General features: G+C 37.6%; 2 protein-coding genes across 2 annotated transcripts in view; one reads left to right on the top strand and one right to left on the bottom strand.

Annotated features, from left to right (window-relative positions):
- The window catches only part of LOC132306108 (uncharacterized), a 28,287-nt gene extending 15,234 nt beyond the window's left edge, over nucleotides 1–13,053 (top strand). Inside the window, exon 4 of the mRNA XM_059803345.1 lies at nucleotides 12,703–13,053. Within this exon, the coding sequence (XP_059659328.1) occupies nucleotides 12,703–12,810 (108 nt within the window). The 3' untranslated portion in view covers nucleotides 12,811–13,053. The remainder of the gene's footprint in view (nucleotides 1–12,702) is intronic.
- Nucleotides 13,054–13,128: 75 nt separating this feature from the next.
- LOC132309035 (uncharacterized) overlaps nucleotides 13,129–15,029 on the bottom strand; it is a 65,570-nt gene continuing 63,669 nt past the window's right edge. The window contains exon 14 of the mRNA XM_059807388.1: nucleotides 13,129–13,766. Coding sequence (XP_059663371.1) covers nucleotides 13,736–13,766 — 31 coding nt within the window. The 3' untranslated portion in view covers nucleotides 13,129–13,735. The remainder of the gene's footprint in view (nucleotides 13,767–15,029) is intronic.

Below are 15,029 nucleotides of genomic sequence, written 5' to 3'. Positions count from 1 at the left end.
TCGACCCTCGTGCCACTAAGTGTGTTTTTCTTGGGTATTCTCGCACTCAGAAGGGTTATCGTTGCTACAGTCCTCATTTTCAACGCTATTTAACTAGTTCTGATGTCTCCTTTTCTGAGTCTATCCCATATTTTTTTGATTCCATGCTCGATATTACTCCTGAGCCACCTATGCCAATTGTTCCCTCTCTATTTCCTGCTCCCGCACCTCCTCGCTCTGTTGTCGCCTTGCAGGTTTATACTCGACGACCTCGACCGCCTACTTCGCTCCCTCCATCTCCTTCAGAGTCTTCGGATTCGACGCCATCTACTATGCTTGATGATTTGCCTATTGCTCTCCGTAAGGATTCTCGATCGTGTGTTACTGCACATCCCATTTCTAACTTTATCTCCAACCGTGATGTTTCATCTTCTTTATCTTGTTTTGTATCCAACGTGTCTGCTACTTTTGTTCCCAAGACTTTGCAGGATGCTCTCTCTAATTCGGATTGGCACAAAGCCACGGTAGCTGAAATGGATGCCCTTCACCGTAATCGGACTTGGGGTCTTGTTCCCTTACCATGGCTCTAAAACGGTTGATTGTAAGTGGGTCTACACTATTATATACCTTCACGATGAGTCTATTGAGCGGTTGAAGTCTCTTCTAGTGGCAAAAGGGTACACTAAGACTTATGGTGTTGATTATGATTTTTTTTTTTTTTTTTTTTTTTGTGGTGGGGGGGGGGGGGGGGGGGTTTGAATTCTTCGAAGAACACAAAAAACAAAAAGTACAAGGAAACCCTCTCAACTAGGGAAAACCTTGGTTCTTGGCCTTAGTCAATTCAATCATCCACTAGTTGTATATAAGTAATTACACACTCAGCTGTCTCACTCTCTGCACACACCCTTGTATAAGAATAAACACTAGTTTTCACAGCCTCTACACACACACTAGCTCAACACAATGCACACAGGCACTCCCCCTGTCTTGAGCAACCTTGCTTGGACTAAACAAGCTCTCACAGCTCACCAAATACACCATAGCAGATGTAAAACAATGTAAACTAGTCTTTCCTACAATAGAAATAGGCTAGACAGCTCAAAACTCCAAGTTACAGCCTCTAAACCCCTTTCTGCTGAAGCTAGGGTTTGAGGGGTAAATATGGAATTTCCCTTCGCAAATAATTCAGTAGCACCTTCCACAGTCTTGTTTCAATATGTTACTCATGTTCATATATTCAACAGATACTACACAGCATGAGTAAAACACAAAGTTCATTCAAAGCACTCTCAGCCACTGTTTCACAGTTCAACCTTAGGGTTTTGAACACTCAAAACCACGGTAAACCAATTTTTTGTCCCACAACCAATTTCAACAGCCTTGATTCACCAAAATATACTTGCTAGCACTTAAATAATTCATGGAATAGCTAGACATAATCATTTTGTACTTGAATCACAGATTTAAACCAAAAACCAAGCTTAACTACTGATCTTATAGTCCAAATTCACTTTCAGCATGTTTTTGCTCAAAACTCGGTACTAAGCAAGTGTAATAAGCTTAAATATACCTGTGACAGCCCTCTGATGAAACCACAACAGCTTGAATCAAACTTTCACACCTCAATCCAGCCCTTGCACCAGTAAAATTGACAACAACATCTTCACAGTTAGTACACACACAAGGCTTGAATCACTTAGATTTTCTCACTTAGATCATCCTCAAAACATCACAGAAAACTTTGTTCATCTTAAGCCCTCGAGAGAATGAAGCTGCAGACCTTTTTTCAGTATTGTTCAAGGCTTGAAACCCTAAAGTTCTCTATAACAACATATTTATAGTGTCACTGACTACACTAGCCCTCTTACACCAAGGATATACACCTGTCACCTTTAGCAAATGATTGACAATGGAATATTTTGACATTCTTCATGAGAATGGACCAATGTAGCTTTGCCACCTCAGCTGTTTTGTACTCATTCACACCAGAAAATACACCTCACAAGATAAGGCTGTATTTTGCATTCTTATCCAAACTTAGCCTCTAAGTAATGCAATATTATTGCATACAATATGATTCTAGGACCACTGCAACGTGTCACACTCTTAAGCTCAACTTGGAAAGACCAAAATACCCTTGTAACAATAATTAACCTTCTCAACTAAATTCAAGTCCTAAGACTGTATATTTCAGAATGTAGGTTCAACTATGGCTATTCAATGCAATGCAGCTATCTGAACATATGTATAAACATATGATACAGTTGAGAAAAGACAATAATACCCCTTTGAACACTTGTAGCCAATTTTCATGTGATGAACCTCAATAAACACAGCAAATTAGCTTGAGCAGGCTTAAATACTGTAATGTACTATCTTTGACCATTGTAAACAATGTGTCACACTGGAGTAAATGACAATACTGCCCCTGTACAATATTCTAAGACACAATGCAGCTTGTATAAGCGCTTGAAGCCTCTGATACACAGCTCTTTGACATTAAACAGGCAAATAAAGCTTAGGGGACTTTAGGACCAACAGTAATGTTGCTAATGGTTTCTCAGTGCTATTTGTGACTTTTTTGGGCTGCCGATGTGTTCGGTAGTATTGTTCTTCACCTTTGCTGTGTCTCCGACAGTTTTTATTGACTTGTTTGGGCTGTCGGAGTGTTTGATAGCATTGTTCTTCACCTTTGCCATGTCTTTGGTAGTTTTTGTTGATTTGTTTGGACTGTTGATGTGTTCGGTAGTATTGTTCTTCGCCTTGTCTCTTGGTCATTCGCACTTGCTATTACTTGTCATCTCAATGGCAAGTTGGACATTTATATTCCATCTTGAGGGGGAGTGTTGAAGATTTAATGGAGGAATCAATTGTGGAAAATTCTCTAGTAATTGATGTTGTTTCCTATTATTGAAGATTTACTGTTATTAGAGGAATCAGTAGAGAAAATCCTCCTTGTTTTCTATTTTCTATCTCTTTCCATTCTCATCATTTCTTCTCCTATATAAAGGAGCATTCACCATTGTATTGTGTATGAGTTGAGAGAGTATTATAAAATTGATGTAGCCTTTTGGGCTCTTTAAGCCGTGGATGTAGGCCCAAGTGGTTGAACCACATAATATTTATGTGTTCTTGTTTCATTTCTCTCTTCACTTATGTTTTATGCTTTACAACATGGCATCAGAGCCTAATTTCTCTTCCTAGGTTCAAACCACTATTTTGGGATATTGATGTAGTAGCAGGTAGGGGCAATTTGAAATCAGAATTCAAGTAGAATAAGAAAGAGAATGAGAGAGAAAGGGAAGAAGAATAGAGGGAAGAGGAATCAGAAGAGAAAAAGAATTGAGATGAGAAGAAGAATTCAGAGGGAGAAGAAATCACGATAATCTCAAAATTCAATATCAATAATAATCATCAAAAGTTGACTTTCATAGCGTCTAAACCAACATATAAATAGGCATCGAAGAAAAACCCTAATCAAACTATTACCATAAATAGAAATCCTAAAATCAAATAATAATAATAAAAGTCAATATCCCTAATTCTATCTTTCCTTCCCACGTCTCCAATAATAGGCATGGGCCGTATGGACTTCAAGCTCTCGGGCCAGGACTAGTTCTTCATCATTCCCTCCCGATTGAGAAGAACTCTCCTTCAGAGAATAAATGCATAAGTATATCTCCAAAAAGTATGGGTGAATACTCCGTCTGGTATTTAAAACTGAAAAACCCTTCCATCGAACAAGGTAATACTCAATTATCTCCAAGATGAGGACCATCACTTTGATAATCAACAATATCCTTTGTCCAATCCACATAATGCTGCTTAAAAGATAGATGAACTAATGTCGGTGCTGAGGAAAATGTAAATCCACCTGTAGGAACACATGCCAATTAAATAGGAGGCTCGAAGGTGCCTCGGTCAGATAACAAATACTCCACATCAAAAATTGAATTAGTACTCAAATCCAATGACCAGTCAAAGAAATAGGCATTAGGTCCTAATTTTTGAATGATGTGGAAAATTCCAACAATTTTTGCATGTTTTATTTTGAAGGAGTTGTTAGGACACAGATAATAGCATAATCTCCTTCAATTAATTCATGATTCCTATGATGAGCATGTGCAATGAGTGCATGATTCTTTTTACTTAAGACAATTTCTTGTCGCATATCAACATGAAAATCATGAACATGCTGAATAAAGGAATCAAGAAACTCAAGTGAATACATACATGGAGGCGAAGGATTATAATCAATGGACTGGCATGGTAAAGAATGGTAGATAATCTCAAAAGAGCAACTTCCAGTACTTTGAGTAGTCAAACTTGTATAAACATACTCCATGATAGGTAAAATCAAGTTCCAAGTGTCTAGGTGCATGCTAGTAATAAAACTAACCAACTTTCCTAGACCTTGATTCACAACCTCAATTTTTCTATCATTCAAAGGACAAGATGCAAAAAGAAACTTCAAATTTGTTCCTAAGAATATCCAAAGTGTCTTCCAAAAATTACCGTTGTACTTGACATCCTTGTTTGACACAATGGCAGTGGATGACTCGTGAAATTTACAAATCTCTTCAATGCAATGTTGAGTGAGCTCATTTTGTGCAAATTTATCATCTGCTTCATTAAGTTCAACATCTTCCCTAGGATGTGTATGGTTATTTAGGACATCAAATGAATATGATCTTGGGGCTAAGGCAATGGTGTGTTGCTCGACATTCATGTGTAGCAATTTAGTTGGAGGTTCCTCAATTGTCCCATTTTTAATTTCATTAACACATTTAGGTGGTGGAGAGTCCAACACCTCCTCATATGTGACATGGGGAACATCATTAGTCACTTTTTCTTCTTTTGCCAACACAGGTTTGTGGTCATTAGGTGGAGAAGAAGAAATTTGTAGTGTCTTAGAATCCTTTTCTGGTCGCTTCGCAGGCCTTAACATGAGAGTTTTGCCATTATATTTGAATCGGTAATGATTCTCCTTGCTTTGGTAAGTCACATTCAAGTCACAAATCCATGGGAGACCAAGTAACACATGGGCTGCAGTCAAGGGTAAAACATCACACCAAATGTCATCAAAATAAACTCCCATTTGAATAGGAACTAAACACCTTTCTGTGACAGTCAAGAAAGTTCCATCAACCCATGCCATCCTATATGGTTGGGGGTGAGTTTTAGGTTGAAGTTTCATTCTAGCAACACCTGATTTCGACATTGCATTTATTAAACTTTCTCCATTTATGATTACTTTGCAAACTCTTTCTCCAAACCTGAGATATGTACGAAATATATCAGTTCGCGTCCAATCATCCTTTCTCATAAGGATAGATGGGATACACATGTCACTATTGTAGGTTTCATCTTCCATATGATTTTTCCTAAGGTCTGGAACGGTCCACTATCATCTTGGTCATGTAGATACTCGGGTGAATATCCATGTTCTGAGATTTGATAGGGGTTGACAACTGGAGATCTTCTAGTAGGATATTTGATTCGACTCTCCCTAGAATAAAAATTCCTTTGTTGAGGTGTTTGAAGTGACTCTGGCACATGGGCATGACCACGACGAAGGTTCAAAGGCTCAACTGAATAATCATGATGACGACCATTAGGATATGTCTCAGGTTTTGGAGAAAATGACGTGTCAACCTTATGGTCATCACTTGGACGCTTACAGATGGGTATAGAATTGGTTAATGTAGCCAACTCTTCACTGAATCGAGCTATGGAGTCCACAAAAGTATTCATGTTCTGTTCGATGTTTTGTACTCTCCCGCCCATTACAGCTTGGGCATCATATGGATCTCTAGTACTAATGGTGGATTAAGGTACTGGGATAAGATAGAGCAATGGTTATGAAAGACATGCCGACATTTGACTTTAATTGAATTAAGTAAAATCAAATTATAACTACCACAATGCACAATGAAGAAATCTGAATGCAATTAAAGTGATTATGCCAAATTCATGCAATGTGTTAGGTGTCTAGGTGCAAAAATAAGGTGGAAACGTGAATTTTTTAATTTTTTTTTTTAAACCTTTGGCAAGAAAGGCACTCAAAGGAAAATAATAGTAAAAGAAATAAATAATTTGGTTCAATAATCAAATGGGTTCAATTAGTACCTTCTGCAATTTCTAAATCAATCAAATAGATAAAAGTACTAAAACAATTTTCAAGTGAAGAACGTGTACCTTTTCTGAAGTAGTAGGTCCCAATTGAAAAAGGCTACCCAAAAGTGGCAATAAGCTGAAACTGGAAATATATTTTTGTTTTTTTGAACTGGTTTATTACTGGACTGGTTTTTGCTGAAACAGGTTCAGTTCTGAACTGGTTCCAGAATTGGAATAAGTCTGCACTCGTAACCAAACAGGCCAAATCTGGTCTCTTTTATATAAAGATCATGAGCTCTCCCCAACGACAGAACCAAGGCCAAGTTATGTGACCTTCCAGTGACGACCAATTGTTGTTCCTTCAGTGACCAGAAGATGTTCTGGCGGGAGACGGTTAGAGGAGTCTCTGACGATGACGATTATGGGAGTCTCCAGCAACGATGTGATGATCAGAATCCAGCGAGAAGAAGAACGGCAAGAGGTTAGCGTGATCCAAGCGAGTTTATGTTCTGTAATCTGTTTCTTGATTGGGAATGGTGATTCCGGCAAAGATGACAGACACGGTACAACTGGAAGCAGTGGTTTGATGGTGTTTCTTGGTGTTGATAGCGACGGTGGGACTGATTGTGATGGGCTTCGTGATTCCGGCAAAGATGCAGCAGCGAGGGTGTTCAACGGCAAGGGTCTGGGGACGCCGTTGACTATTGTGGTGTGGGAGTTTTGCGATGGTTTTCACAGGATCTTCAAGGGAGACTGTTGGCTTGGCTATGGTGAGATGGGTTTGGAGTTTTGTTTGGGTTGCTGGAGATGGTGTATGGCTATTTATGTGGTAATAAAAATAACAGTAATAACAGTGGGTTTTGGGTATGTTGTTTGTGGGTGAACAATTGGGTTTTGGGTTTCAACTAAGGTTTTTTGGATGAGGGGCTGTGGGCTTAGGGTTTAACTTGAATGCTGTGGTTTTGTTGCAAATGAAATTGATGGCGGCTAGGGTTGAATGGGGCTGGTGCTAGGGTTTATGCTTGTTGATGAACAGTAGTACGGGTTTGAGATTGTTGTAAAGAACTTTGCTGAAATAATTAAACTTTGAATCTTTTGCTCTGATACCAATTGATGCAGCAGTGGGTAGGGGCGATTCGAAATCAGAATTCAAGTAGAATAAGAAAGAGATTGAGGGAGCAAGGGAAGAAGAATAGAGGGCAGAGGAATCAGAAGAGAAGAAGAATTAAGAAGAGAAGAAGAATTCAGAGGGAGAAGAAATCATGATATCAATAATAATCATCAAAAGCTGACTTTCACAATGTCTAAACCAACATATAAATAGGCATCGAAGAAAAACCCTAGTCAAACTATTACCATAAATAGAAATCCTAAAATCAAATAATAATAATAAAAGTCAAAATCCCTAATTCTATCTTTCCTTCCCACGTCTCCAATAATAGGCATGGGCCGTATGGACTTCAAGCTCTCGGGCCAAGCCCGGTTCTTCATGAGGTATGCCCCTAGCATTTGTAATGTTGCTAAGGGTTTCTCGATGCTATTTGTGACTTGTTTGGGATGCCAGTGTGTTCGGTAGGATTGTTCTTCGCCTTTGTTGTGTCTCCGGTAGTTTTTATTGAGACTTGTTTGGACTGCCAGTGTGTTTGATAGCATTGTTGTTTTGTTGACTTGTTTGGGTTGTCGATGTATTCGGTAGCATTGTTCTTTGCCTTCTCTCTTCACCATTCGCACTTGTGCTACTCGTCATATCAATGGCAAGTTGGGCATTCATGCTCCATCTTGAGGGGGAGTATTGAAGATTTAGTGGAAGAATCAGTGCAGGAAAATCCTCAAGTAGTTGACGTTTTCTATTATTGAAGATTTACTGTTACTAGAGGAATCAGTGCAGAAAAATCCTCCTTGTTTTCTATTTTCTATCTCTTTCCATTCTCATCATTTCTTTTCCTATATAGAGGAGCCTCCACCATTGTATTGTGTATGACTTGAGAGAGTATTACACAAGTGATGTAGGCCTTTGGGCTTTTTGTGTCGTGAATGTAAGCCTTAGTGGTTGAACTATGTAATATTTATGTGTTCTTGTTTCATTTCTCTCTTCACTTATGTTTTTTTCTTTATAACATGGCATTAGAGCCTAATTTCTCATCCTAGGTTCGAACCCCCTATTTTGGGGTATTTTAGCAGTTGTAATGTTGCTAAGGGTTTCTCGGTGCTATTTGTGACTTGTTTGGGCTACCAGTGTGTTCGATAGGATTGTTCTTCGTCTTTTTCGTGTCTCGACAGTTTTTATTTACTTGTTTGGGCTGCCGATGTGTTCGGTAGCATTGTTCCTCACCTTTGCCGTGTTTCCGGCAATTTTTATTGACTTGTTTGGGCTGTCGATGTGTTCGGTAGCATTATTCTTCGCCTTCTCTCTTCTCTCTTCATCATTTGCACTTGCTGCTACTCGTCATCTCAATGGCAAGTTGGCATTCGTTCTCCAACTTGAGGGGGAGTATTGGAGATTTAATGGAGGAATCAGTGGATGAAAATCCTTGTTTCCTATTATGGAGAAAAATTCTTCTTGTTTTCTATTTTCTATCTTTCCATTCTCATCATTTCTTCTCCTATATAGAGGAGCCTCCACCATTGTCTTGTGTATGAGTTGAGAGAGAATTATAAAAGTGATGTGGCCCTTTGGGCTCTTTGTGCCGTGGATGTAGGCCTAGTGGCTGAACCACGTAATATCTATGTGTTCTTTTTATTTCTCTCTTCACTTATGTTTTATGCTTTGCAACAGGTACTAAGAGATATAGTTTGGTGGCTTTACAGAGAAAACAAATCCCTATAGGATTGATAAGGATTACATGGAAACTAAGTTTGCTCTATAAACATTGGATTGCACCAAGGATCAGGTGTAAGCCCTTCTCAATATAAAATAATTTTTGATGAAACCACAAAACAATTAGAAAGAAACATTTCATTGTGCATGTTGTTTGCAAGACAAACTGAATAGGTAAATTTAATATATGGAAAAATGCATCATATCGAAAGGTTTAAAAATTAGTTAGACAAACTGAATATATGGATTGTAGATTAAAAAAGAGGATATTAATAATACAATGATCACCCTGCAATACCAAAAGATTATCCAAAATGACCATTTACGATATTTAATATTAATTTCACTAATATGAATGGATGGTCCGATATATGGTGATATAATTAGCATAGTTGGCTCCAGTTAGACAAAATGGTGAGAGAGTAGTGGCATTTTATGCGATGAAAAAAATAACATATAGGTTTAATAGGAAAGTTACTAGACCAATTATTTTATATTGAACAAAGTGTTGGGTTTTAAAGGAAAAACAAGAACGATGAATTCATGCAACTAAAAGGAAGATATTAAGATGGATTATGGGAGTTGAATAATTAGAAGAGATACTGTTATTAATCACAGTGAGAGGGAGAAAGTAGGAGTGACTCTTGTTGGTGGTAGAATTAGAGAAAGTAGACTTAGGCGGGATGACATATACAACAATAAACTATAGATGCACTAATAAGATTAGGAAGACTCATTTTTATACAGGGTAAGAGACAGAGAGGGTGACCAAAATTAACATGGGTTGAAGTTACCAAAAATGATTTTAAGAAGTTGAATAGGAATAATGGAAAAAGAGGTTCATGTGACCAACCCCATTCATATGGGATGAGGGCAAGGATGATGATAAATTTACTCCCTTTTTTTTTTGGAAATTAATTTACCCTATTTATTAATATAGACATATGCATTAATTGGTTCGTATCCAGCTGAGTACGCAATGTTTGTTCCGGTGATCATTAAGTAAACACTACTGTTTAATGAACATTTATAATGTTCCGAGTCCTTCTAAAAAGCTTTGTGAGCTTAGAGATTCTTAAGGCCTAAAAGTGCCAATTGGATGAGAGATGTTTACATATTTTGTATCCCTCGCGTTTATATGAAGTTGATGAGGCTTCAAATGTAACAAGCAGTGTCTGAGAGAATGTCATGGAAAACCTAGAACTGAATTGTCTTCTCACAACAACAGATTTTGACCTTCTCCTTGCAACACTGTGGACGTTGACTGGAGATGTATTCAACTCAGCTCAACGAAGTCTTTTCAAAACTATCTTGCCCCTAATGAGTAATGATACACTGCCAGCAATAACTCTTGAGAATGTTTAGTCCCACATCATTTCTGCTAGATAACTCTTGAGAAGGGACTATTAGGTTTTTGTGAGCACATGCCAACCTTGTTTCACAAGAAGTGTGTCATTGAATAATATCATATACAAGAGTTGTGCAATTAACCCAATGAATGGATTTGTGATTGGAACTCTAGAACACCAGCAAAAATACGACCAATTTGCTTGCATGTGTAGATAGGCAATTGGAAATATATCAAGAGGTAACAGGAGTACAGACTTGATAATAGTGCCCTAACTAGCTTTATTTCAACGAAGACCTTAAAATGGTAGGAACGTTGCTTGAGGCTCTGAAATGTTAGATACAATATATCACAAATAGACTTTAAGGGAAGGTAAATAGATCTTTTGCACGCTTTGATAAATTTTACATAATTTCAATTTTATCCAATTCTAATTAATTAGTTAATCATGTTTATGCAAATCATCATCCAATTAAACAATCCGAAACACAAAGCAATAAAGCAAAGTAAATTAGACATGGATTTTTGTGGAAAACTTCAAAGGGGGAAAAACCATAGGCACCACAGATGACACAAATCATCCACTATAATCGGGAGAGTACAACCTTAGGGCTTGACCCAAATAATCCACTATAATCGAGGAGAGTACAACCTTGCTACTCCACTCTTGCTATGCTGATGTCAATTAACAAATTCGCTCCTCACGCAATTTGTTTTTATTCTTCTTCACTCTTGTTATGCTGATGTCAAGTAACAAATTTGCACCTCACGCAATTTATTCTTCTTCTTCTTCCTATTCTTCTTCTCTTCAAGTCGTCAAGAAGATCTTTGTTTGTTTTGAGAACCTTAGTGATGGAAATCGTGAGGGGTGTCGCTCTTACGTCAAACTTTGGCATAGGGACATTCTGTTCATTTTTGTATTCTAATTTATGGGATTATTTATTTATTTATTTATTTAATTGGTATTTCATTTTCTTTAAAATCTAGGGCTTGTTATTTAGGTTTTGCCTATGAAAGACCGCATGTAACAGGACTAATAAGCTTTGATTATTGAATAGTATCATGGTTTTAGAATTCCTTTATTCTGTTCTCCCCTATTATTCTTGATTTCTCTTTCCCTTAGTTTGTCTGGCCTTATCCTTCAATCTATTGTCTCATCCTCTTCGCCTATTTTCTCCCCCCTTTTTATTTTTGGTCCTACATCAACTTGGTATCGAAGTAAAAGATCCAAGTCAATTCCTTTCATTACCGTTTATTGATCTATGCTGTTCATCAATGGAACAAATTGTCTGAAATCAACTATGAACAAAATAACCAAACACACCAACCTAATCGACCAGCCATCAACCCAATTGTTTGCAAGCCTTTGGTCATCATTTGTTGGCACACCTGTCTTCGCTCTCAAACCCGGTCACAATCCATATTATTGAAACCCAATCGAACCAGTTAAAGCTTGAAAAATCTTGTCGTTACCCAAAGTTCTAATAGATTAGGCTACGCAGATCGGTCTTGTGGATATTAATTCTGAAATTAAATTACTTTTTTGAATACCGTTAGTCCTTGGGGGAAAGGGTCATTGACTTGCACAAAGTAAGATATAATGAAGGGCAATTTGCACCCAAAGCTAAACCCAATGGCTAGAGAAACCAGAAAGCGAAGAGGTGTTTTCAAGAGCGACAACGCTTTGACAGTCTATTGTCTCTTAGTTGCTAACTTATAAGAGACTTGGTAGGGAGGATCGACATTATGTTTATTTGCTAAATTTGTGTTTCCATTAGAAGGTATCATTGAAATGCTTAGGTACATAGTTGAGAATATGTAATTTTTCTTGTTACTTTGACTATGTTTTCTTTCTTCAACACAAGTTGTAGAGCATAGATGGTATGGAGTTCTAACTAAGAACCATGGTGAGCAATTCCATGAGGATGGAGCTTCCAACTATAATGCTTGAAGCTTGAAGCATCAATGGAAATGATAAATGGAACTGTCATTTTGGATGTAATAAATTCATTTCACTAACAGCACAATCGGGGTGAGTTGGTAGAGGCACTCCCCTAAGTCTTGTGGGAGCCCAAGTTCAACTCACCCCCCTAGAAAATTGTATATTATATTATATATTATATATATTATATATTATATATATATTGTATACACATCCGGGAACTTTTATCAACTTGATATCCCCAAGTTTTCTCAACTTTTTTCAGTTGGAAATGTGACTGGGCAAGCTTTTCTAAAATATTGGTGGCTCCCTCTGTTTTTGTTGTGTAAAAATAGCATTATTTTACATAGTTTTTTTTTATATTATCTTCGCTGGGTATTCAAACTTATATTCTAGACATCCTCCAGATGAAGAATATATTGTGAAGTTTTGATATTAATAGTATGACACTACTATCAAACGATGTATTGAAGGTTGTGCTATGTCTTCAAATTTCAGGTTCACAAGATGGTTGACCTTTCGCCATTTTCTGATCGAGAGGCGATGTGGTATCTAGAAGTCATAGAGGCATACAGACTTTTCTACCTGCCCCTGTTTGAAGAATGACAAAGGACTGGGAATCCTCTTTGTTTTTTTGTCTTTGTTCTTTTTGAGTAATCTAAGTGATTGAACACTTTCAATGATAGAACCAATTCCGTAAAAAAAAAAAAAAAATGATAATTCCTAGAATATTTAGAATTTCCTGAGATTGCTTCATGCGGAGCTGGTACATGAACTTGATCCACATTAGCTTCCTCACTGAATAGTCGAGTCTGCAACTAAAAGTTACCCAATATGTGATTCTTTAAATGCGCGTTTCCGTACTTACTGATTCCCACCTGAAATGTGTTTGTTGACGCCACATACAAATTGACAATTTGGTAATAAGGTAATAATGAGAGTAAATTGCCAATATAACAAATGAAAAAAAAATCATATTACATGTAACTTCAGCACATCATTAAAGAGAGTATTGTAAATTATACATTATCACTGCAAGTGATCCATGTAAGTATCTTTCAAGGTGATCATTTATACTTCTACACCAAATTTAGTAACCTCTGCTGGTTTTCCATAGTTTTACCAGGAAATGGTCCCTTGTCAACATAAGCCTTAATTCACACCCATCCGTTCCCTCATCTTAACCCAATCCATTCTTTCCATAAGAAAATCCACATCGGGAAACATCTGCCTGATTGAAGAATGATTGTTTTCAGGCTCAGGCCAATTGGATACTGCAATACTCGACTCAGTTGTCTATGACTGAACTTGAAATTGGAGGTGCAAAAGAGCCAGGCGTTCCACATGTCGTAGCCCTAAAAAATAGTGCTCCCAGTAGGGACCAGGGTTGATTGCTCTTGATTGTCGCACTGAAACTTCCTTCTTTGTATTATGGGGAGAGAATTCAGGAGCTATAGGTTTATATGGTCTTCACAAATCTAGAAAGCAGTAGACAATGACAATCAGTAGCATGGAGAACTTTAGAATATGACTAATCCATGGAGCATGTTCCTGCAGCAAAACTGTAAAGAAGTAGAACATTAGAATTTGTTGAATAATCAATTCAAACTGGTTGCCAATAGTTCAATTAATTTGTGATTTCAAGCAAAGCTGAAATTGTAAATATTTAAGCCAAAAAAGTAATGCACGCTTTTAAATCCTTTTACAAAGGATTAAAAAGTACAGCAGACAGTAGAACTAACATAAATATAACCAAACCTCAACATGTTGGGTTGAGTGTCTGGAATTTCTCAATCCAAGTACAAATTAAATCTGACATGAATCAGACGTTTTCCCAAACTGCTGATGATTCATAGTTTTAAATCTCACTATGAATAAATATGTGCCGATTTAAATGCCAAGGGAGTGCAACAATTAGCCAAGGATCCAGATCCGGAAACCAAAGGTCTTGGAACCTCGGGGCCAGCCTCACATGGTTTTCCTATGACTAAAAATTGGCACGTGGAACTGGGGCTGACATGACTGGAAGAGATTAGTCCTACCTGAAGGTGGGGATACCCCTATAGTTGTGCCCCCGGAGGTGGCAACTGGGGCGGGTTTGGGCGGGGGGTACCCTCCCCCGATCCCGTCCAAAACCGTTTAGCGAAACACCCCTCCCGCCCCCACCCCCACCCCCACCCCCAATTAAGATCCCCTGCCCCATCTAAATTAATTTTGATTGAACCTTATATCTATTCTATATGGTAATGATTAAATACCCAAGTTTTTCCTTTAACTCAAGTTTTTATTGAAAAGCTGAGCATTCCAAGTTTGTTAATACTTGCCAAAGCCAGCAAAGAAGAGAGAAAAAGAGCATCAATCTGATTGAAAACTATATTATTTTTTTGTCTTGCTGTGAGATTGAGTTGTGACTCAATGTGTATGGGAAAATCAATGAGCCAAAGATTCTCCATCATTCATCAAACTTTAGAAAAGGGTCAATTTTGAATATATAAATACAAAAACCCTCCGTGGGAATCAAACCAGCCTCTCTATATAGTTCTGTAAAGCTTTATAAATAGAAATATGCACACACTAACTGCTGTCAAGGGCTTATTTGTTATTACTTGTATAATGTTGGGGCTAATGTGTAATATCTGAAACTTGTTATTATAAATAGAATGGTATGATCTACTTTGTTGCTTTCTAGGGTTTGTGCGGTAAGTGTGTGGTTGCTTTTTTATGCATCTCAGAAGACAGTAATCTTTTTAGTTGAAGTTTGTGTTAGAGAAGTGGTTCTCTACGTATTTTGTTGCTGTTTTTGTTTCTGAGGTGGCTTCAAAAGA

This window comes from Cornus florida, unplaced genomic scaffold (assembly GCF_030987335.1).
Source record: "Cornus florida cultivar Cherokee Brave unplaced genomic scaffold, ASM3098733v1 CherokeeBrave_3.0.0_Hap2_Chr05, whole genome shotgun sequence".
NCBI lineage: Eukaryota > Viridiplantae > Streptophyta > Magnoliopsida > Cornales > Cornaceae > Cornus > Cornus florida.
The sequence above is the reverse complement of the archived record's forward strand: the minus strand, read 5'-3'. Positions and strand labels throughout refer to the sequence as shown.